The sequence below is a fragment of the Erythrolamprus reginae genome, chromosome 4 (assembly GCF_031021105.1).
Source record: "Erythrolamprus reginae isolate rEryReg1 chromosome 4, rEryReg1.hap1, whole genome shotgun sequence".
In the NCBI taxonomy this organism is placed as follows: domain Eukaryota; kingdom Metazoa; phylum Chordata; class Lepidosauria; order Squamata; family Dipsadidae; genus Erythrolamprus; species Erythrolamprus reginae.
Genome location: NC_091953.1, coordinates 66,748,656 through 66,772,522, shown reverse-complemented (window position 1 = coordinate 66,772,522; position 23,867 = coordinate 66,748,656). Strand labels below are relative to the sequence as shown.

The 23,867-nt window shown below is 46.6% G+C and overlaps 1 protein-coding gene across 4 annotated transcripts in view; it reads left to right on the top strand.

Annotated features, from left to right (window-relative positions):
* The window catches only part of KDM6A (lysine demethylase 6A), a 279,276-nt gene that overhangs the window by 54,809 nt on the left and 200,600 nt on the right, over nucleotides 1–23,867 (top strand). For all 4 annotated transcript variants that reach the window (XM_070750519.1, XM_070750522.1, XM_070750520.1 and 1 more), the window contains exon 4: nucleotides 22,900–22,949. In XM_070750519.1, coding sequence (XP_070606620.1) covers nucleotides 22,900–22,949 — 50 coding nt within the window. The remainder of the gene's footprint in view (nucleotides 1–22,899; nucleotides 22,950–23,867) is intronic.

Below are 23,867 nucleotides of genomic sequence, written 5' to 3'. Positions count from 1 at the left end.
CTCTTTATCGGTTACCATTGCTAACCTTCCTCCAGAGCTTCAATCTATGTATTCTGCCTTATCTCAAGCCATTGATGCCAAGCTCTCGGCTATCAATGTGCCTTCTCTCTCTCATCCCCCTCCATGTGCCCCTAGGCCCATGAGCTCTTTCTCATTCTACAGAATTCCAGTTCATGAAGACTTGGATTCCTCTCAGGATGAGAATGATGATATGGACGTAGAGGACAAGGATGACTCGTTCCAATGCCTGTCAGAGGATGAGGAATCACAAATCAAGATTCCAACTCCTGTAGCAATTTTTCCAGCCCAACTCTTCAAATCACTTATATTCAAGGCAAGAGTTGCCACAGGCTTAGCTGGTCAAGATAAACAATCTGTTCCTCCCACAGATCCACCTGAGGAAAATCTGCCATACTTCATGGTGGAACAGGAAGACAATGAGGTCATCCCCATGCCAAAATTGTTCAAAGATGCTCTGCTCAAGCAGTGGGACCACCCGGCTTTTGGCTTCAATCCCACAACTAAAGACAAGAAGTTGTATAAGCTTTCTCCATCTTATGAAGACCTTCTTGTCTATCCCAAACCTGATGAACCGGTAAAAACTCTACACTCTGCGGCTGCTATGCCTGGTGAAGCAGAGGAGGTATTAAAACCCGAAGACAAGCGCCTAGAGCAAATGCTCAAAAGGTGTTTCCTTGCGGATACCTGGGCTATCAAGAGTGCAGCAGCAGCATCTTTTTTCTCTAGAGCTATTCTCTTATGGCTTTAACAGCTCCAGCAGCATATTTCCCCTGATGATCTACGGGGCCAACAGGATTTCAATAAGGTTTTTGCAGTGGCCCAATATGTAGCAGATGCTACCTTGCAATCATCAAGATTTGCAGCAAGGTCAGTAGCGGCCTCAACGACAGCCAGAAGACTTATATGGCTTCGCCCTTGGCAGGCGGGAGTGAGGCAAAAATGGCAGCTAGACATGCGTCCTTTGAAGCACGAACTTCTATTTGGCGACCTTTTGGACCCCCTTCTCACTGAAACCGCTGACAAAAAGAAAGTTTTGGGGCCCACCAACAAGAAGGCCATCAAAACTCAACCTTTTTGACGTCCCAGTCGTCAACAAGATCAAGGATTCACTTTCCAGAGAAACTCAGGTCAGTATTCCCCTCGTTTTCGCTCCCAAGCTGGCAGAAACCCCAGGGGTAGAGGATCCTGTTTTCAAAGAGTTTATTCCTCGACCAGAGCTTCCAGAAAGCCCAGATGGTGATCTCCATTCTACTCCCATTGGGGGGCGCCTGGCTTGGTTCTCCTCCAGCTGGCGCCGTTCCTCTAAGGACCCCTGGATTATTTCCACTGTGGAATGGGGGCTCCAGTTGGAGTTTATTCTCATGCCTCCTAAACGTTTCATTTCATGCCCATCCCCCAGATGTTCTCCATCTCGTCTCAGAATGGAGGAAGCTATTCAACATCTGTTGGCTATCAGAGCTATCCAACCAGTTCCCTCTTCCCAAAGAGGTCTTGGCTTCTACTCCATCCTCTTCATGGTCCCTAAGACGTCTGGAGGATGGAGGGCCATCTTAGACCTCAAAAGTTTAAACCAGTACATTAAATATAGGAAATTTAAGATGCATTCCTTGTCATCCATCCTAGCCTCTATCCATCCAGGAGACTTTATGGTCTCCTTGGATCTGACGGAAGCCTACCTCCAGATCCCTATTGCTAAGGGCCACTGGCAATTCCTAAGTTTTGCCTTCCAGGGCAGATATTATCAGTATAGGGCCATGCCCTTTGGGCTGTCCTCGGCTCCTTGAGTCTTTACCAAGCTCCTAGGCGCCTGGCGGCTCATATCCGAGCCACGCCCATTCATATTTTATGCTATTTGGATGACATATTAATTCACGGCTCCTCTAAAGAAGGCACTTGTTCAGACCTCAATATTGCCATGTCTATCCTACAGGATCATGGTTTTTCCATTAATTTTTTTAAAAAGTCAGCACCTTTCGTCTACTTCTATTCAACATCTGGGAGCTATTATTAATTCAGATCTCTCTCAGGTCTTTCTCTTTACTGAGAGAAAAATCAGTATCAAGGAGCTTATCTCCAGATAAGGTCTCTGAAAAGGACTACCATCGTTACCCTGTCTTCCCTACTGGGAAAGATAGTGTCCTGCATTGGTATTATCCCATGGGCTCGTCTTCACGCCAGGGATCTCCAATGGCTTCTGTTACCGTTCCAGAGATCGGGGAACAGCAACTCGGCACGCCTCATCACCGTTCCGACCACAGTCCTAAGATCCCTTACATGGTGGACCTCCCCCACTCTGGACAAGGGATCCCCCTTCAGGTGTCCAGATCAATTTACCATCACCACAGATGCCAGCTTAATGGGCTGGGGAGCCCATGCTCAGGGCTTGATAGCCCAGGGCACGTGGTCAGCAGAGGACACTTCCAGACCTATCAACTGGCTGGAATTGAGAGCAGTGTCGTTAGCCCTCAAACAATTCAAACCTCACATCTTCAATCAACATGTACTCATTCTCACGGACAATATAGCTGCAAAGAGCCATATTTGCAGACAAGGGGGTATCAGATCCAAGGCCCTGATGAGGGAAGCCCTGAAACTGGGTCTCTGGGCAGAGAGACATCTACAGTCCCTGTGGGCCGACCACATATCGGGAGTTCTCAATGTGCAGGCAGATTGGCTCTCCCGGTCGACTCTGGATCCAGGAGAGTGGAGCCTTCATCTGGCTCTGTTCCAGCAAACCTGCCTCAAATTCGGTCACCCATCGCTAGACTTATTTGCGACTGTGACCAACACTCAACTCCCTCAATTCTACTCCAGGTTTCCATCCCCCGGGAGCGGAGGCAATAAATGCACTCAGAGTCCCCTGGCCTCGAGGGCTGCTTTACGCTTTCCCTCCAATTCCAATTCTCCCAGACGTGATCTATAAGATCATCCTCCAGAAGGCCCAGGTGATACTGATAGCTCCTCACTGGCCACGCCGGCCTTGGTTCGCGGACCTACAACGTCTGTCCGTCCAGGACCCTTGGCGACTCCCCGCATTGGAGGATATGTTGCAGCAGGGGGCCTCTCACCATCCAGATCTGGAGTGGTTCCACCTCACCGCTTGGCTATTAATCCGGCGCGACCTAGATCTGCAAGGCTACGACCCGGACACTATAGAAATAATTCTGAAAGCCAGGAGAGTTTCCACCAATAGAATTTATGACCACACCTGGCCCAAGTTTCACCAATGGTGCTCACAGGAAGACATATCCCCCTGTGCATTCCCAGAATCGTAGCCTTCCTCATGAAGGGTTTCCACCAAGGCCTCTCAACTAGCACCATTCGCCGTCATCTAGCCGCTCTATCTTCGGTCCTAACAGGACCTCGCAGACAACCACTCCGCTCTTTCCCGGAAATTTAAGAATTTTTAAGAGGTATTTTGAACCTCAGGCCTTCCAAGGTTCACAGATACCCGTCCTGGGACTTACCACAGGTTCTCCATTCCCTCACTCAGGCACCATATGAACCCCTAAGTTCAGCGTCCTTCAGGTACCTATCTTACAAGGTAGCATTCCTGGTGGCAATAACATCAGCCTGACGCATCTCAGAATTGGCAGCCCTATCCATTCGGCAGGATCTATGCCAGTTCCATACGGAAAAAGTAGTCTTACGCTTGGACCCAATGTTCCGTCTAATTTTGTTTCGGTGTGAGTGGAAAAGTATAGTGTCTGAGCGGCATTCCGTTTGGGACTGGGTGGCATAGAAGTACAAACAAACAAACAAATAAATAAATAAATAAACAAATAAGCAAATAAGAAAAAAATTCCCTTTTTAATTAAAAGAAATTAATAATAAAACAAAACCAAAATCTATTACTATTATTACTATCTTCTCTTTTTCCATCCCTTTCTCCCCCCCTTGTGTGTGTGTGTGTGTGTGTATGTGAACTCTTGAACCATTTCCAATAACAGGTGAGGGCTATTGAAAATGGTTCAAGAGTTCACACACACACACACACACACACACAAACACACACACGAGGCGGGTTTTTTTTCTTATTATTTGGGTGCTTTTTACCATATGCTTTAAATCAGGAGTAATTTCTCTCTTTCTCCTCCTCTTGCTCTCTCTCTTTTTCTCACTTTCTCTCCCTCTCTTTTTATCTCACTCTGTCTGTTGCTCTCTCTCGTTTTCTTTCTCTCCCTATTGCTTCCTTTCTCACTCTTTCTATCTCTCTTGCTTTCTTTCTCTCTCTTGTTCTCTCTCTTGCTATCTCTCTCCACCCCCCCTCTCTTTCTCACTTACTTTCTCTCTCCCTCTCTCTTTCCATCTTGCTCTGTCTGTTGCTCTCTCAGCGAGGGGGCTGCAAGAGCGCTTTCTCCGAGCGCTTCAGGAACGCCTGCCCTGCCTCTACTGCAGCCCCCTTGCTGAAAGCTCGGGACAAAAGCGCTCCCAGCGAAGGGGCTGCGAGAGGGGCAGGGCGGGCATTCCCGAAGCGCGTGGAAAAAACCCTCTCGCTGTGCCCTGGCTGGGAGCATGGATGAGGAGGAGGAGAAGCCGCAGCCGCCACCGTCGCGGGAGAAGTCGCTCCCCAAGGTGGGAGGCGGAGAAAGCCGGAGAGGGGGCGGATCGGGCGGGCGGGGGGCAGCAGCAAGAGGCCAGGGGCGCGAGGGGGACGGAGGCACCGTGGGGAGGCAGGGGCAGCCGCGGCTCCCTTTCCTTCCACCCATGTCTACTGTCAGCGCCTCCCCGCACCCCCCCCAGGCTGGCAGGGGGATGGGGAGCGTGTGCAGCGCCTCCGCACTTTCGTCGCTCCCCGCCCCAACTCCAACACTCGGCTCCTTGCGTGCCCTTGGAAAAGGGTGCGTGCATGTGCGTGCGCGCGCAACTCTTTGGGAATAGTGCTTGGACCCCACCTTTCTACCCAAGGTCAGTTCCATGTTCCACAGATCGCAGGACATTGTGTTGCCTTCATTTTGTTCCAATCAGAACCATCAGCTTGTGGTCAGATGGCACACCTTAGATCTCACCAGAGCGCTGAGAATCTATATCCAACGGACAAGACCCATCTGGAGGTCAGAAGCCCTATTCGTGGCTTACCATCTCAGATCCCTTGGTTCCAAGGTATCCAAGGTATCCTCAACCGTAATAGGCCGTTGGATCCGAGGGACTATCTCAAAGGCTTATGAGTCAGCTTCCCTCAGCATACCCAGAGGTGTCATAGCACACTCCACAAGAAGTACAGCCACATCTGCCGCATGGGCAATTCAAGCTCCATTGGAAGAAGTCTGTACAGCAGCCACTTGGGCCTCTCCAAACTCTTTCACAAGGCATTACAAAATTGACTCTTACGCTTCAGCGGATACTGCCTTCGACAGAAGAGTCCTCTCATCCGTTATCTCTCATAATAGCAAACTAATCCCTCTCTAGGGACTCATCTATTGGGTATGTCCCACGCGACTGCTGGAACCGCTCTTTCAGTACAGAGAATAGGCGTTGATTGCTTACCTGAATGCCTCTTCTCATACCTTGAGTGGGTACAGCAGTCAATTCCCTCCCTTTTTTCCTTCTAACCATGATTATAGCTTTTAACCTGTTTCTTCTCCGTACTGAAGGAGCGGGTCCAGCAGTCACATGGGTTGCTCATGTCCAATCCGGTGGAACTGAGCCTAGTATTAAAAAAGCTTGCCGGATCCGCCCCTTCCCCAGAATTCGCTCAGTTCGCATATCCTGCGGTTGTATTGTGATAGCTCGTTCAACATTCTAACACCTTCCCTTCGATCTTTTCCTTCAAAAAGTAGTAAGATTTATTGTCTTTTATTATTTACTTGCACTAATTGCGCCAGCCGTTTAAAAGAAAAAAAGAAAAAAAGCGGCTAGGCTTTTTTCCTTGGGAGAAGTTGCGGTTTCGTTTTCCCCCGGCGGTTTTGCCGGTTACGATTCCTGCGGCCGCTTGTGGATTCTTCTAATCCTTTGGCCTGGAGGTCCTGGTGCAAGTATTTACCAATTGAATTATTGATTATTATTGTATACAAAAATATTTAAGGGCTTAAATAATACCTCCTGCGGAGTGAGACGCCTTCTAGTCTCCTGGACTTAGTCGATCGCTTCCCCTTTAAGAAATTTTACGCAGCGATCTTTTTCGGCGCGAAGGCCTTCGCGCCCTTTTTAAATCTAGGCCTCTCGTGTTGGCCCCCTGCCAGCCGTGTAGGCCTCAGTCCACCGCGTGGATCCCGGAGCGGGCCTTGGGGGTCCCAGGCTAAATTCTCCACCGGCTAAGCCTCCAACCAGAGTGCCTTGGTTTACTTAGGTTTAGGTTTAGGTTTATTGGATTTATATGCCGCCCCTCTCCGCAAACTCGGGGCGGCTCACAACAATAATAAAAAACAGTACAGTACACAATACCAAATCCAATGCCCACCCATCCAGATTCCAATTGAAATTAATAATCTCATAAAAAAACAGTATATATAAAAAACAGGCACACAGTCAATCAATCAACAAAACAACATGGGCAAGGGGGAGGTGTTTTAGTTCCCCCATGCCTTTAATTATAAAGTTTAGGGAGGCTGGCCCCGCTGGGTTTGGGGGCACGAACTCTGGGTTTGCCCAGATTGTCCTCAAGTTTCAGCAGCTTCGAGGCCTCGAAGCAGGATCCTTTCCTCTTGGGAAGTCCTTGAAATTCTTCTCCTTATTATTCAGTTATTGGCTCAGCCTTGTCTTCTGTTAATTGTCAGACTATGGCTACTTTTCCCAAGAGAGGCACAACTAAAGGTCCCAGAGAGGCCAGGCCTACAGGCGATGAGATTACTAGTATCCCCCAGGCCTCTTCCTCCTCTTCTCCAGGGGCCCGCCCCCCGACCAAGGTCACCAGGGCCGAGAAGAGAAGGGACCTAGCCCTACAAAAAATCCATGACAAATCAGCAAAACGTTTGAAAGTGCAGGCCCAAGTAATCAGTAGTCAAGACCCCCCAGAGGCTTCTAGTCTGCCTCCTTCTGGGGTCCCTGTGTTATCTCTGGATGAGCCAAACCTAGACAGACCCCAACCTAACCTATGGGGCATAGGTCCAGAGGAACCAGATATTATTGAAGATTCCCCCCAGCCAGGATCCTCCCAGGCCTTTAGGGATTCTTCTGCCATTTCTGCTGACATTTCCAGTTTACCTCCTGAGTTCCAGTCTATTTTTGCTGTGTTGTCCAAAGCCATTGATGCCAAACTCTCCACCATCAATGAGCTTCCCTTACCTCTTCCTCCTTCTCGCTCCTCCCGCCCCTTGGGTTCTCCCCCAGCGGTCAGAGCTCCTATTCAGGATGATTCAGATTCCTCCCAGGATGAGTATGAGGATATAGAGGATGATGAGGATGCCTTTCAAGGCCTATCAGATGATGAGGAATCCCAAATAAAGGTTCCTCCTCCTATTACTATTTTTCCTTCTCAATTATTCAAATCTCTCCTCCTCAAAGCTAGAATTTCTACGGGATTAGCGGCCCAGGAGAAACAAGCCTCCACTTCCACTGATCCCCCGGAGGAGAATTTACCTTACTTCACAGAGGAACAGGAGGATAACGAGGTAATTCCTATGCCTAAGTTGTTTAAAGATGCCTTACTCAAACAGTGGGAATTTCCAGCCTCTGGCCTTAATCCCTCCACCAAGGACAGAAAGTTGTACAAACTTTCCTCTTCCTATGAAGAGCTTCTATCCTTTCCCAAACCGGATGAACCTGTCAAGATTCTTCACTCGGCAGCGGCTGTGCCAGGCGAGGCGGAGGAAGTCCTCCGCCCAGAGGACAAGCGCATTGAGCAAATGCTCAAAAGAGGATTCACCGCTGATTCCTGGGCCACTAAAAGCTCTGCAGCGGCTTCCTTTTTCTCCAGAGCCATGCTGCTGTGGCTTCGCCAACTTCAACAGCATATTCCTCCCGATGACTTGAGAGGTCAACAAGACTTCAACAAGGTTTTTGCAGCTGCCCAGTACGTGGCTGATGCCACCTTGCAATCTACTAGGTTTTCTGCTAAGGCTATTGCAGCTTCTACTACGGCAAGAAGACTCCTATGGATTCGCCCTTGGCAAGCGGGAGTTCGCCAAAAGTGGCAGTTATCCCAGGGTCCCTTAAAGCGCGACCTTCTCTTCGGTGATCTTCTGGATCCACTCCTCACGGAAACCACGGACAAGAAGAAAGTTTTGGGTCCAACCACAAAAAAGGCTACCAAAACGCAGTCCTTTCGTCGCCCAGGGCGCCAGCAAGATCAAGCGGCTTCCTACCAGAGATCTCCAGGTCAGTATTCCCCCCGCTTTCGTTCCCAAGGTAGGAACTCCAGGGGTAGAGGGTTTCGCTTCCAAAGGGGAGCTTCCTCTAACAGGGCTTCAAAAAAACCTAGATGGTAATCCTACCTCTATTCCCATAGGGGGTCGCCTAGCTCATTTCGCCTCTAATTGGCGTCTCACCTCCAAGGACCCTTGGGTCATTGACACTGTTCAAACAGGCCTTCTTTTAGAATTTATTTCTCCTCCCCCTAAACGTTTTATTTCCTGCCCTTCTCCCAGGTCATCCTCAGATTGTAACCGTATGGAGGAGGCCATTTCTCATCTATTGTCCATCAGAGCCATTCAACCGGTCCCTTCCGGTCAGAAGGGCCTAGGTTTTTACTCCATCCTATTTATGGTTCCAAAGTCCTCCGGAGGTTGGAGAGCTATTTTGGATTTAAAGAAACTAAATTTATTCATCAAATATAGGAAGTTTAAGATGCACTCCTTGTCTTCTATTTTGGCCGCCATTCACTCGGGAGATTTCATGGTCTCCTTAGACCTCACTGAGGCCTACCTTCACATTCCTATAGCCAAATGCCACAGAAAATTTTTACGTTTTTCCTTTCAAGGCAGGCATTTCCAGTATAGGGCGATGCCATTTGGCCTTTCCTCGGCCCCTCGGGTCTTTACAAAGCTCTTGGGCTCCCTGGCGGCCTATATCAGGGCGTTTCCCATCCACATTTTATGTTATCTTGATGATATTTTAATTCATGGGAACTCCCTAGAGAAAGTGAAAACAGACCTTTCTGTCACCATGTCAGTCCTTCAGGACCATGGATTTTCCATCAACTTTGATAAGAGCCACCTCCAACCCTCCACATCCATTTCTCACCTGGGATCCATTATTGATTCAGAATCCTCCCAGGTTTTTCTCTCTCCCGAGAGAAAACTCAGTATAGTGGAGTTAATTTCTAACATTTTATCTAATTCTTCAGTTTCCATAGTCACTCTATCTTCCCTTTTGGGGAAGATGGTGTCATGCATAGGCATCATTCCCTGGGCTCGCCTTCATGCTAGGGAACTCCAGTGGCTCCTGTTACCTTTTCAGAGATCAGGGCACAGCAACTCAAATCGACGCATTGTCATCCCACTGAGTGTTCGCAGATCCTTCAAGTGGTGGAAGTCTCCGGCCATGGACAGAGGATCCCCGTTCAGGTGCCCGGATCAATTTGTCATCACCACAGATGCCAGTCTATCGGGATGGGGCGCCCACGCCCAGGGGATGATAGCCCAGGGCACGTGGTCCCCGGAGGAAGCTTCCAGGCCAATCAATTGGCTAGAGTTAAGAGCCGTTTCCCTGGCTCTGAAGCATTTCTCTCCTCGCATTCCCAACCGGCACGTTCTCATTCTCACCGACAACATTGCCACGAAAAGCCACATTTGCAGACAGGGGGGCACGAGATCCAAGGCTCTCATGAGGGAGGCCCTCAAGCTGGGCCTTTGGGCGGAAAAACATCTCCAGTCGCTCCTAGCCGATCACATCTCGGGGAGTCTCAACGTCCAGGCGGATTGGCTATCCCGGGCAACGATAGACCCAGGAGAATGGAACCTCCATCAAGACCTGTTCCATCAAATCACCCTCAGATTCGGCCTACCAATTCTGGATCTCTTCGCGACCAATGCGAACGCCCAACTCCCTCGCTTCTATTCCAGATTTCCATCCCCGGGAGCGGAAGCAATCAATGCCCTCCGGAGTCCATGGCCTCCAGGCCTACTCTACGCATTTCCTCCAATTCCAATCCTCCCGGACGTGATTCACAAGGTCCTCACCGAGAGGGCCCGAGTAATCCTAATCGCCCCTCACTGGCCCCGCCGGCCCTGGTTCGCGGATCTCCAACAGCTGTCCGTCCAGGACCCTTGGCGACTCCCCGTTTCGGGGGATATGCTGCGGCAGGGGGCCTCCTTCCATCCAGACCCGGAGTGGTTCCACCTCACCGCCTGGCTGTTATCAGGAGAGATTTAGAGCTGCGTGGTCATGACCCCGATTCAGTGGAGGTCATTTTAAAAGCCAGAAGGGGTTCGACCAATCGAATCTACGACCACACGTGGTCCAAGTTTCACCAGTGGTGTCTACAGGAAGGTCTCTCCCCTCTGTGCATCCCCATACACAGAATAATTTCCTTCCTTATGCAAGGCTTCCATAAAGGACTTTCCACCAGCACCCTCCGGCGTCATCTGGCAGCCATTTCATCTGTCCTAGGAGGTCCCCGCAGACAGCCTCTCCGATCCTTCCCTGAAGTTCAGGAATTCCTCAAGGGCATAGCCAACCTCAGACCTTCCAAGGTCCACAGGTACCCATCATGGGATTTGCCACGGGTTCTCCATTCCCTCACGCAGGCACCATACGAACCCCTAAAATCGGCGTCCCTCAGGTACCTATCCTTTAAGGTAGCATTCCTGGTGGCTATTACCTCTGCTCGACGCATTTCGGAGCTGGCTGCCCTCTCAATCAGGCAGGACCTTTGCCAATTCCATCAGGACAAGGTAGTCTTGCGACTGGACCCCACCTTCTTACCCAAGGTCAGTTCCATGTTCCACAGATCTCAGGATATTGTCCTACCTTCCTTCTGCCTCCAACGAGACCATCCCTTGGCAATTAGATGGCACACCCTGGATCTCACCAGAGCGCTGAGAATCTATATCCAACGCACAGGACCCTTTCGGAGGTCAGAAGCACTTTTTGTAGCCTATCATCCCAGAGTCATGGGGGCCAAAGTGTCTTCAACAGTAATAGGCCGTTGGATCAGAGGGACTATATCTAAGGCCTATGAGTCGGCCTCCCTCTCAGTTCCAAGGAACATCACAGCGCATTCCACCAGGAGCGCAGCCACCTCGGCCGCTTGGGCGACTCAAGCCCCGTTGGAGGAGGTCTGCAAAGCAGCCACTTGGGCCTCGCCAAATTCCTTCATCAGGCACTACAAGATTGATTCTCACGCTTCAGCGGACGCTGCCTTCGGCAGAAGGGTACTCCAATCCGTTATCTCACACGATAGCAAGCTAATCCCACCCTAGGGACCATCTATTGGGTATGTCCCATGTGACTGCTGGACCCGCTCCTTCAGTACGGAGAATAGGCGTTGATTGCTTACCTGAACGCCTCTTCTCGTACGGTGAGCGGGTACAGCAGTCACTTCCCGCCCTTGTATGTGTCTTCTTTACCTTTCTATATCTTTCTTCCTCTAACAATGAGAGTTGAACACTACAGAGCTTCACAACTGAGCCTAGTCTATGGATTCGCGAATTCTGGGGAAGGGGCGGATCCGGCAAGCTTTTTTAATACTAGGCTCAGTTCCACCGGATTGGACATGAGCAACCCATGTGACTGCTGTACCCGCTCACCGTACGAGAAGAGGCGTTCAGGTAAGCAATCAACGCCTATTCTATCAAGAGAGTAGAGCATTATTGATTGCTTACCTGAACGATTCTTCTCGTATGCTGAGCGGGTACAGCAGTCACTTCCCTCCCTTTTTCTATTCTAACTCTGGTTATATCCTTTAACATGTATTTTTTCCTATCATGAGAGTTGAGCACTATTTGAGCCACCACACTTGAGCCTAAGTCTATGGATTCGTGAATTCTGGGGAAGGGGCGGATCCAGCAGGCTATTTAAATACTAGGCTTGGTCCTCTGTGGATTGGACAGCGAGCAACCCACATGACTGCTGTACCCGCTCAGCGTACGAGAAGAGGTGTTCAGGTAAGCAATCAACACCTATTTTAATCAATAATTTGATCAAATCAATAAGGTTAATTGCTTAATTGCTTAATAGGTCTTTAGTCTATATCAGAAAAAAGGAAAAGGAGAGCTTAAGAGGAGAAAGGAGAAAACAGAAGAAAGAATTTGGAATATCGATATACAGTGGTACCTCTACTTACAAACACCTCTACGTACGAACTTTTTGAGATACGAACCGGGGGTTCAAGGTTCTTTTGACTCTTCTCAAGACCATTTTCAACTTATGAACTCTCGCTTCTCTCTCAGCTGCTGCTGTGAGCAGCGGGCAAAACAAGCGCTTTTAAGTTTGCAGGCTCTGATGATTGCAAGGGAACTGGAGCCAGGCTTTGCCCTGCAGGGACTCTAACCTTCCCCCCATCCTTTCTCCTACCATCATGGCAAAGCGCGAAGGCATTGGAGAAGAGAGAGAATGGGTGGCGAAGGTAGCAGCAGGCAAGGGGCATTCTGAAGCAAGATCAGGGAGAGAACGTAGCAGCAGGCGAGGGGGATTTTGAAGCGAGATCGGGTGGCTGCGGAGAGCTCCTCTGGCTTGCTCCCAAAATGCCCCTTGCCTGCTGCTACGTTCTCTGCCTGATATCACTTTAAAATTCCCCTCGCCTTCTGCTACGTTCTCTGCCTGATATCACTTTAAAATTCCCCTCACCTACTGCTACGTTCTCTGCCTGATATCGCTTCCAAAATTACTTCTTGCTTGCTGCTATGTTCTCCGCCCGATCTCACTTCCAAAATTACCTCTCGCCCACCGCTTCCTCCGGCCACCACTTTTTTAAAAAAGCCTTATAGTTTTGGATTTTCCTAAATGGTTTGCATGCATTATTCGCTTTTGCCTTGATTCCTATGGGAAAAATTGCTTCTTTTTACAAACGTTTCTACTTACGAACCTGGTCACAGAACAAATTAAGTTCATAAGTAGAGATACCAATGTATATATAAATAACAAATCAATTAAAATTAGTTTTTAAATAGGATACAAATATAAGTATATATGATATTGTATAAGTATATATAAATCAGATAACATTATTAAATACATTTTAATATTTCAATAGTTAATTCATTCATGGCACAATTATTAATTCAAAATCAAGGTATTAATTTCTAGATATACTGATGTTTCATAAAATTAATTATTTCGAAATATCCTATGGAAGTGCCAATACCAGTATCAGTCAGAGTTCCAGATATTCCAAATGAAGAAATTACAAATTTAAAAGTTCAGGATTTACATCAATATTAACGTCTATTGGAAGTCCGAAAATATCTGTTGCAAGTTCTAGAGATTCAGATAAGATATCATATGTCAGAGATCAGTATCAGTAAATCCAATAATCCAAAAGGAAGAGATTAGAGTCAATACTTCAAGTAATCCAAAAAGAAACCAAATGGAGTAAAGTAACTTTCCCAAATCAGAAAAGGCTGGATATATTGTCAGTTTGTGTAGATCGTTAAATTATTTAATGTTCTGTATAATTAAAATGTCCAGATAAATAATTAATGAGTGAGCTAGGCCACTGATCCTCCCTTTTTTTTCCTGTGCGCTTCTTCCGGTTTGCCTACCTTGAGATCTTCTGTCAGTCTAACTTTCACCAACCCTCTCACGTTCCAAGTCCTTCCGCCTTCCGCTGCCAGATCCCCCCCCCAAATATATAATATTTTAAAACAAATCCGATGTAGATCAAATTGGTATTGTTTTCATTATCAAATTAGTCTAGATTAGTCTAAATTAATTACAGTATTGAAAGAATCTATGGTTGAAAGGGGAATAGGAAACAGGATAGAGAAGAAAGAAAAAAAGGGAGGGAGGAGTGTGTGCAACATAGCAGACACTTTACAGTTGTACGACTTTATGGTGCGAAGGAATAGTAGTATAAATAAGCATATATCTTAAATGTAGTTAGTAAGAATTCATAAGTACAATGGGGGGGGGGGAAGGTATTTAGTCAGACACCAATTGTGCATGTTCTCCCACTTAAAAAGATGAAAGAGGCCTGAAATTGACATCATAGGTAGACCTCAACTATGAGAGACAACATGAGAAAATACATCCAGAAAATCACATTGTATGATTTTTAATGAATTTATTTCCAAATTATGGTGAAAAATAAGTATTTGGTCAATAACAAAAGTTCATCTCAATACTTTGTTATGTATCCTTTGTTGGCAATGACAGAGGTCAAACATTTTCTGTAAGTCCTCATAAGGTTGGCACACACTGTTGCTGGTATGTTGGCCCATTCCTCCATGCAAATCTCCTCAAGAGCAGTGATGTTTTGGGACTGTCGCTGGGCAACACAGACTTTCAACTCCCTCCAAAAGTTTTTTATAAGGTTGAGATCTGGAGACTGGCTAGGCTGCTCCAGGACCTTAAAATGCTTCTTTCGAAGTCATTCCTTTGTTGCCCTGGTGGTGTATTTGGGATCATTGTCATGCGGAAAGATCCAGCCACATTTTATCTTCAGTGCCCTTGCTGATGGAAGGTGGTTTGCACTCAAAATCTCACAATACATGACCCCATTAATTCTTTCATGTACACGGATCAGTCGTCCTGGTCCCTTTGCAGAGAAACCACCCCAAAACATGATGTTGCCACCCCCATGCTTCACAGTAGGTATGGTGTTCTTTGGATGCAACTCAGCATTCTTCTTCCTCCAAACACGACGAGTTGTGTTTCTACCAAACAGTTCTACTTTAGTTTCATCTGACCATATGACATTCTCCCAATACTCTTCTGGATCATCCAAATGCTCTCTAGCAAACTTCAGACAGGCCTGGACATGTACTGGCTTAAGCAGGGGGACACGTCTGGCACTGCAGAATCTTGAGTCCCTGGTGGCGTAGTGTGTTACTGATGGTAGCCTTTGTTACGTTGGTCCCAGCTTTCTGCAGGTCATTCACTAGGTTCCCCTGTGTGGGTCTGGAATTTTTGCTCACCGTTCTTGTGATCATTTTGACCCCACGGGATGAGATCTTGTGTGTAGTCCCAGATCAAGGGAGATTATCAGCAGTCTTCTATGTCTTCCATTTTGTAATTATTGCTCCCAGAGTTGATTTCTTCACACCAAGCTGCTTCCCTATTGCAGATTCAGTCTTCCCAGCCTGGTGCAGGGCTACTGTAAGAATATAGTAGAGGCCTTTACAGGAGCAGCTCTGGCACAGCTGGTTAAGACACCAACTAGAGGGGAGAATATTCTAGATTTAGTTTTTACGAATGGGAATTGGGTTTCAGAGGTTAAGGTGGGAGAAAATCTAAGTTGCAGTGAACATCTATATTTGTGGTTTGATGTAAAAACTGATTGTGAGCAATCCTATACTGCAACCAAAGTATTGGATTTCAGAAAAACAAATTTTAATGCAATGGGGGATTCCGGTTCCGGTGGGGGAGCAGAGAGGAGGGGTGGAACTGCTGCTCCACTGGCTACGGTAGATAACATCGAATAATATAGGAACCCCTGGTTAATGCTATACAGGACTCGCAGTTCTGGAGAGGTGAGCATTTGCTGCCTAGGAGGACCCTCGCCCCCTGTTTCCCCCACGCTGTTTCTGCCCCTTCTTTACCCCAGAGTCGGCAGAGTAGGCAGTTTGATCAGCTGGGCTCTGAAAATGGCGACCGCGGCGATGTGACGTGGCTGAGCCGCCTGTCATCTGCGGCATTGAGGCACACCGCCTGTTGCCTCCGTTTGTTGTTCGTTTGTTTTGGAGGGACAGAGAGCAGAGAGAAGACAGAGCCCCAGAGGAAGACACTCCTCTATTCAATCTGAGGAGATTCTGATGCCCGCCTGCTCCGCGGTGCTCTACGGGCTGTTTTCGCCACGGAGATATCACCAGGCAATCAGCTGGGGCTCAGGAAATGGCGGCCGCCTGATGAAAATGGAGCCGGCTGCCGCTTTGCCCGTCTACTTGCTGCTTACCATTGGCTGTTATTCGCTGTTTCTCTTCTTTTCGTTGAGTCATCTGCCTGCTGCTGCTGCTGCTGCTGCCTTAAGTGGTTGTAATATTGTTGAAACTGAGCAAGCCAGCTGGATCCTCACCATTGAACCGGATGGTCCTGAGAAGCCGTAGCGCCAGATGGTGGGGGCGCCCGGTATCGGAGGGGCCATCGGAATAGGTGGACTTAGAAGGAAGGAAGAGACCGAGTCAGAGATTGAAGCTCATTTTACTGGGACCACATGGAGTTTGTATTAAAATCATATAAGACTGTAGAGGGACTGGAGACTTGGAGCAGAGGAGCAAAAGTGATTTTGGATCCGGAGAAAGACCTGAGAGTGCCAGCCAGTGGCAGTGGCTGGCACCAAAGATCCCAAGATCCTGAAGAACAATATGCTAGGACTTCTCCTTGGTCATTGAACTTTTCTCTCCAGGACTCACTCTTTAGAACTGGTGCTGTATTGCTGACCTGATGGAATATCAACTTAATTATTTCCTATATTTTTTGCACTCTATAACTTTAGCACTTTATAACTAACGATTTTTTAATAATTATATGCTATTCTATTAAGATCTTGAGAATAACTTAGCGTTAATTGGTATCCTATTTTAGTGTAATTGATATTTATACTGGTTTTTAATTGAATCTTTATATGGAATTTTTAATAATTAATATTTTAGCTAATTTATTAGAAGGGTTTTTTCAAACTAATGAATTATTGGGGTGGGTATGACAATATGTATGAAATGTATGATTGTTATGGGTGGGCTGGGTGGGACTCTGGTATGGATGAAATAAATGGAAATGGTATGAATGATTTGATTAGCCTACCTGACACTGGAGAGACAGGAGGGGAGGGGGCACCAATATCTGGAGTGGTAGAGGGTCGGAATATTCTGGTCTTGCTGGGGAGAGGCAGATATGGCGGGGGCCACAGAGCTAGCCGTTCCAGGGGAACAAGAGATCGTTGCTTAATAACGATCCCTTGTTCCGGCTCTGTGAACCCAATCCTGGGTACTGGTGATGAGTGTAATTCTGGCCCTGGGCTCAAGCTGCTGCTACTCAATGTCAGGTCGGTGGTAAATAAAGCTCTCCTCATCCGGGATCTGATCCTGGATGAGGAGGCCGACCTGGCATGTGTTACTGAAACCTGGCTGGGCCCAGAGGGAGGAGTTCCTTTCTCTGAAATTTGCCCAGCCGGGTTTCAGATATGGCATCAGCCTCGACCCCAGGGAAGGGGGGGAGGAGTGGCTATTATAGCCAGCGAGAGCCTTGGCTTGCGTAGACTCGTTGCTCCAGAGATTGCGGGTTGCGAGTCCCTCCTGGTGAAGTTGGACTTAGGGGTTCAGGTGGGCTTGTTTCTCACGTACCTGCCTCCCAGCTGCGTGTCACAAGCCCTGCCTGTGCTGCTTGAGGAGGTAGCCGGGTTGGCGGTGGGGTTCCCCAGACTTATTGTCTTGGGGGACTTTAACCTGCCGTCGCTCGGCGAAACCTCTGGACTGGCACAGGAGTTCATGGCCACAATGACAGCCATGGACCTGACCCAAGTAGTACAGGGTCCGACTCACGAGGGGGGGGCACGCACCCGACATGGTATTCCTCTCTGAGCAACTGAGTAATGGTCTGAGACTAAGGGGCCTAGAAGTGTTGCCTTTGTCATGGTCGGACCATTTTCTACTGCGGCTTGACTTCCTGGCTCCAATCCTTCCCTGCAGGAAGGCGGAACCGATTAAGCTGTTCCGCCCCAGACGCCTGATGGACCCAGAGGGCTTTCAAAAGGCGCTTGGGGTTATTCCAGATACACTCGTACACAGTTCGGCAGAGTCTCTGGCTGAGGCCTGGAACAAGGCTGCAGGGGAGGCTCTTGACCGGATTGCGCCGTTGCGACCTCTCCGTGGCACTAGACCCCGTAGAGCTCCATGGTTCAACGAGGAGCTGCGGGAGTTGAAACGCCAGAAGAGACGCCTAGAGAAGCGATGGAGGAAGAATAAGTCCGAATCCGATCGAACACTTGTAAGAGCACATGTTAAGACTTACAAAGTGGCGCTCAAGGCGGCAAGATGCGCGTATCATGCCGCCTTCATTGCATTAGCGGAATCCCGCCCGGCTGCTCTGTTTAGGGTGACCCGCTCCCTTCTTAATCAGGGGGGAGTTGGGGAGCCCTTGCAGAGTAGTGCCGACGATTTTAACACGTTTTTCGCTGATAAAATCGCTCGTATCCGAGCGGACCTCGACTCCAATTGGAATACAGAGTCGACTGACAACGAGTCAGTCGAGGTGACTGGGGCACGTACTTGTCCACCTGTCTGGGAAGACTTTCATCTGGTGACACCTGATGAAGTGGACAAGGCCATTGGAGCTGTGAGTTCCGCCACCTGTTTACTGGATCCGTGTCCCTCTTGGCTGGTTTCAGCCAGCAGGGAGGTGACACGGAGCTGGGTCCAGGAGATTGTCAACGCTTCTTTGGGGAGGGGGTCCTTCCCGGATCCCTACAAGGAGGCACTTGTGCGGCCCCTCCTCAAGAAGCCTTCCCTGGACCCAGCCATTCTCAACAACTATCGACGAGTCTCCAAACTTCCCTTTATGGGGAAGGTTGTTGAGAAGGTGGTGGCGCTCCAGCTCCAGCGGTCCTTGGAAGAAGCCGATTATCTAGGTCCTCAACAGTCAGGATTCAGGCCCGGCTACAGCACGGAAACTGCTTTGGTCGCGCTGATGGATGATCTCTGGCGGGCCCGGGACAGGGGTTTATCCCCTGTCCTGGTGCTTCTTGACCTCTCAGTGGCTTTCGATACGATCGACCATGGTATCCTCCTGCACCGGCTGGAGGGGTTGGGAGTGGGAGGCACTGTTCTTCAGTGGTTCTCCTCCTACCTCTCTGGTCGGTCACAGTCGGTGTTAGTGGGGGGTCACATGTCGACCTCTAGGTTACTCCCTTGTGGGGTGCCTCAGGGGTCGGTCCTCTCCCCCCTACTATTTAATATCTACATGAAACCGCTGGGTGAGATCATCCAATGGCATGGGGTGAGATATCATCAATATGCAGATGATACCCAGCTTTACATCTCCACCCCTTGTCCAGTCAGCGAAGCAGTGGAAGTGATGTGCCGGTGCCTGGAGGCTGTTGGGGTCTGGATGGGTGTCAACAGACTCAAACTCAACCCGGATAAGACGGAGTGGCTGTGGGTCTTGCCTCCCAAGGACAATTCTATCTGTCCGTCCATTACCCTGGGGGGGGGAGGAAATGTTGACCCCCTCAGAGAGGGATCGCAACTTGGGTGTCCTCCTCGATCCACAGCTGACATTGGAACATCATCTTTCGGCTGTGGCGAGGGGGGCGTTTGCCCAGGTTCGCCTGGTGCACCAGTTGCGGCCCTATTTGGACCGGGAGTCACTGCTCACAGTCACTCATGCCCTCATCACCTCGAGGCTCGACTTCTGTAATGCTCTCAACATGGGGCTACCTTTGAAAAGTGTTCGGAAACTTCAGATCGTGCAGAATGCAGCTGCGAGAGCTATCATTGGCTTTCCTAAATATGCCCATGTCACACGAACACTCCGCAGTCTGCATTGGTTGCCGATCAGTTTCCGGTCACAATTCAAAGTGTTGGTTATGACCTATAAAGCCCTTCATGGCACCGGACCACAATATCTCCGGGACCGCCTTCTGCCGCACGAATCCCAGCGACCAGTTAGGTCCCACAGAGTTGGCCTTCTCCGGGTCCTGTCAACTAAGCAAAATATATATATATATATATATATATATATATATATATATATATATATATATATATATGTTTTCTTAGATTTTCACGGGTACAGGTATGACAGTCTTGGTATATTTGGGTTTCTTCCCGTGTAGGATTTGGAAATTTCTGGCGATGTTTTGACGAGGTCCCACTCGTCATCTTCAGGCTGGTGTTTCTGTCCTTGTTCTAGGGCGAACACTGCGAGACCTGAGCTGGCTTCCTTCTATAAATACTGGTGGCTGGGTGTGGTTTGGTGGCTCAGCAATTGCCTGCTGTGTAGAAACTTCCTGGTGAGTCAGTGGGGTAACATCTGGGGTCGTTGATGTAGCTGAGGTATGCTGATTAGTTAATGTTTGTAGATTAGGCGTGATATCCTGAGTAGTTGGAGCATGCAGGCTACTTGATTGTTTTGCAATGTGTGTTCTGAGTCTGGTTTCTATGGCTGGGATACGTTTGAGGGCTGGTTTCCAGATGTCTGGTAAGCGGGAGATATCATCCCGCTTGTTCATATTTTGGGGATGTTTTTCTATCTCGATGGCTTCCATGATTATCCTTTTGCTGTAGTGTTCTGTTTTGGAAATTAATTTGGTACATACTTTATCCACAATGGACAAAGATACAAACAGATAGAAGGAACCCCCATGGGATCACCCCTGTCACCCGTCATCGCAAACTTATACATGGAATATTTTGAAACCAACGCCTTGGACAAATCTGAATACACACCCAAACTCTGGCTTAGATATGTAGATGATACCTTCGTAATTTGGCCACATGGGAAAGAAAAACTGGACAGCTTTCTCACACATCTCAACAACCTACACCCCAAAATACAATTCACCATGGAAATAGAAATCAACAACAAACTTCCCTTCCTGGATGTCCTAATCTACAAAAATCCCGATGGCTCCCTAGGACATACCGTCTACCAGAAGAAGACACACACCAACCGCTACTTGAACGCAAAATGCCAGCACCACCCTGCACAGATCAATTCCGTAGCCGACCCTCATTTCCAGAACCAAACGCCTAGCCGACAAAGACCACCTGGAACCTGAATTACACAGTTTCACAAATGTATTAATTTCCAATGGATTCCAAAGAGAGGCAATCAACAACTTAATCCAAAAAGAGACACCCCCCAAGAACCAAGACACAGAACAGGACAATGGCATCGCCCTCCTCCCTTACATCAAAGGCACCACAGATAAAATCAGTAAAATTCTCCACAAACACAACATCGCGAAGCTTATAACTTCAGCCTGATGATGGTGAATGTGATTTCACCGAAACGTCGCATGGACACTCCAAATATTACACGGGGCAAAACCCGAACTCAGAACAATATATATTGTTTTTTTATGTCGGATCACCCTGGTATATTTGAAGTAACGTCACAGCTCCTTTTTGCCTCTAAAAAAACATTTGACATATATATATATATTTATGTCGGATCACCCTGGTATATTTTAAGGAACGTCACAGCTCCTTTTTTGCCTCTAGGCCCAACCCAGGACCACTACAAGGCAGTTAATATATTTTATAGCCGACAACTATATTCTGTATGTGTTAAATGTTTTTAGCTGGAATTTTAAAATTAAGGGAGACTAGGATGGTCCCATTTCGGCCTTGTTCAAGGCCGAAATGGGACCATCCTAGTCTCCCTTAATTTTAAAATTCCAGCTAAAAACATTTAACACACACACACACACACACATATATGTGTGTGTGTTTTCGTAGATTTTCACGGGTATATGTATGTAGATTGTTCTGAGTTCGGGTTTTGCCCTGTGTAATATTTTGAGTGTGTATGCGACGTTTCGGTGAAATCACATTCACCATCATCAACAAAAGGGATGACACGTCCCGCCTACCAGAGATTTGGAAACCAGCCTTAAACAAAAAAACATATCATAATCATCACCATGTCAATCCTTCAAGTAATTGTGATTCCACCAACCAATCAAATCACTAAAACATAGTCACTCAATCTATTTGCTACATTCAAACCAAATCTCCACCCCCAACACTATATAAAAGGAACAAATGGCAGTTGCAAACATTCCATATTTACAGCAGCACAAAGCTTATAACTTCAGCCTGATGATGGTGAATGTGATTTCACCGAAACGTCGCACAGACACACAAAATATTACATGGGGCAAAACCTGAACTCAGAACAATCTACATATATATATAAAAAAAGTTGTTTTGTGAAGCTGGAGAAAAAAATAAAAAATAGGAAGAAATTCACTTGTTTAGTGTCTTTTAAAAAAATAATATGGGGCTTTTACTCTTTAACGTTTTTAAAACTTCTATTACAGAAAAATAAAAAGAACCTATAAAAGGATTGGATATGGGCTGTTCATGTTTCCTTGTTTCCCCTCAACTTTTTAGAATCTCTTTAGTTCTAAATTTCTTGTCTTCTTTACTTTTGGAACTGTCTCTTAGCGTTTCCTCTGTTTCTGATTTCTACTTTTTACTTTTCTTGGGATATGTTCCTTCAATATTCCTGTCTAATATTTTCTGCCCTACCTTCCCCACTTTTCCTCCAATTCTTTACCTTTTACACATTCTCTCCCTAGTTCCTGGTTAAAAGTTTCCTACAACGTCACACTGCTTCCCAGTCTATCTTTACTATTATTTGATTGATTGATTGATTGATTGATTGATTGATTGATTGATTGCTGCCCAGCTTGTTGCAAGATGATTGTATTCCTCTGCTGCTTCTGTCTGTCCATTCAGGCTTTTTAAAAAAGTGCTCCAATTTTAAAAATTGTTATTAAAATATTAATATAGCAATAAATAAATACATATGGGTCTCTGGTATTACCCACTTGGTATGTCTTTTAACATAAAAGTGTGGCTTTTTTCATCACAAAACATGTCCTTACATGAATGAGTTGAAAAGTTCATAATTTTTATGAACCTATAAGACTATTAGGAACAATGTATACTGCCTAGGATGCACATTTTGTTTAAATAAAATTTGCAAATGCATGTGAATATGAATGTACATAATTTAGATCCATAACAATTTTGCTGAAATTCTGTATAAATGGATATATGTTTTTATTTCTGTTTCTCCCATGCAGTAACTTTATTTATATAGCCAGAATATTTTTGTTAAATATATTTCCTATAATTTGTATTATTTTTTCATATATATTTTTTTCTATTTCAGCATTATCTGCATACCAGAGGTACTACAGTTTACAATCTGACTACTGGAAGGTCTGTATAGATTTAAATTATCAGCAATTAGTATGTTTTTTATTTTATAAAGGAATATTTAATATTTAAATGAGTACACCCACAGTGGTTATTGTTAATTATTGTTTACAGTGATATTTATCATGGCTAAAATTTCCATATTAAGAAGATAGCAACGTCTCTACTAGATTCAAGTTTAGTTCGGCATCCTGCTTCAAGCAGATACTTGAGTGTACAGAGTGTAAGTCCCCAATTTAAACAATTCATTTAGCGACTGTTCGAAGTTACAACCACACTAAAAATAGTGACATATGACAATTTTTCCTTACAATCATTGCAGCATCCCCATGGTCACATGATTTACATTTGGATGCTTGACAACTGATTCATATTTTATTTTATTTATTTTATTGTATTTATATGCCACTCATTCCAAAACAGACTCAGAGTGGCTAACAAATGGGATAAATGCAATAGTACAAAAATATAATCAAAATAGATAATAAAATCAGTAATATAATAACAATAAAATAATATCTTAAAAAGAAGATAATAATAATAATAATAATAATAATAATAATAATAATAATAATAAATAATATCCTAAAATATTTATGACTGTTGCAGTTCCTAGAGTAATGTGATCCACTTTTGTAACCTTCCAACAAGCAAACTCAGTGGAGAAACCAAATTCACTTAACAGCCATGTTATTAATTTACAACTGCAGTGGACTTCCAGTTGGTGTCATGGCAGAAATTGGACATGTGGTGTGGGTCTCCACATTCCTGTGCCAAGTTCTCCCTGTCGGTGGGCTCCAATAGAACCAAAGCCACCCTGTAGGGGTGGTGAAGCAAAGAGGGGTGCCCTCTGAGGTCGTAGAGAGTTACAGCTCTCCTGTTTGACCCAGGGCTCTTTTTCCCTCAGCTATGACAAGGAGA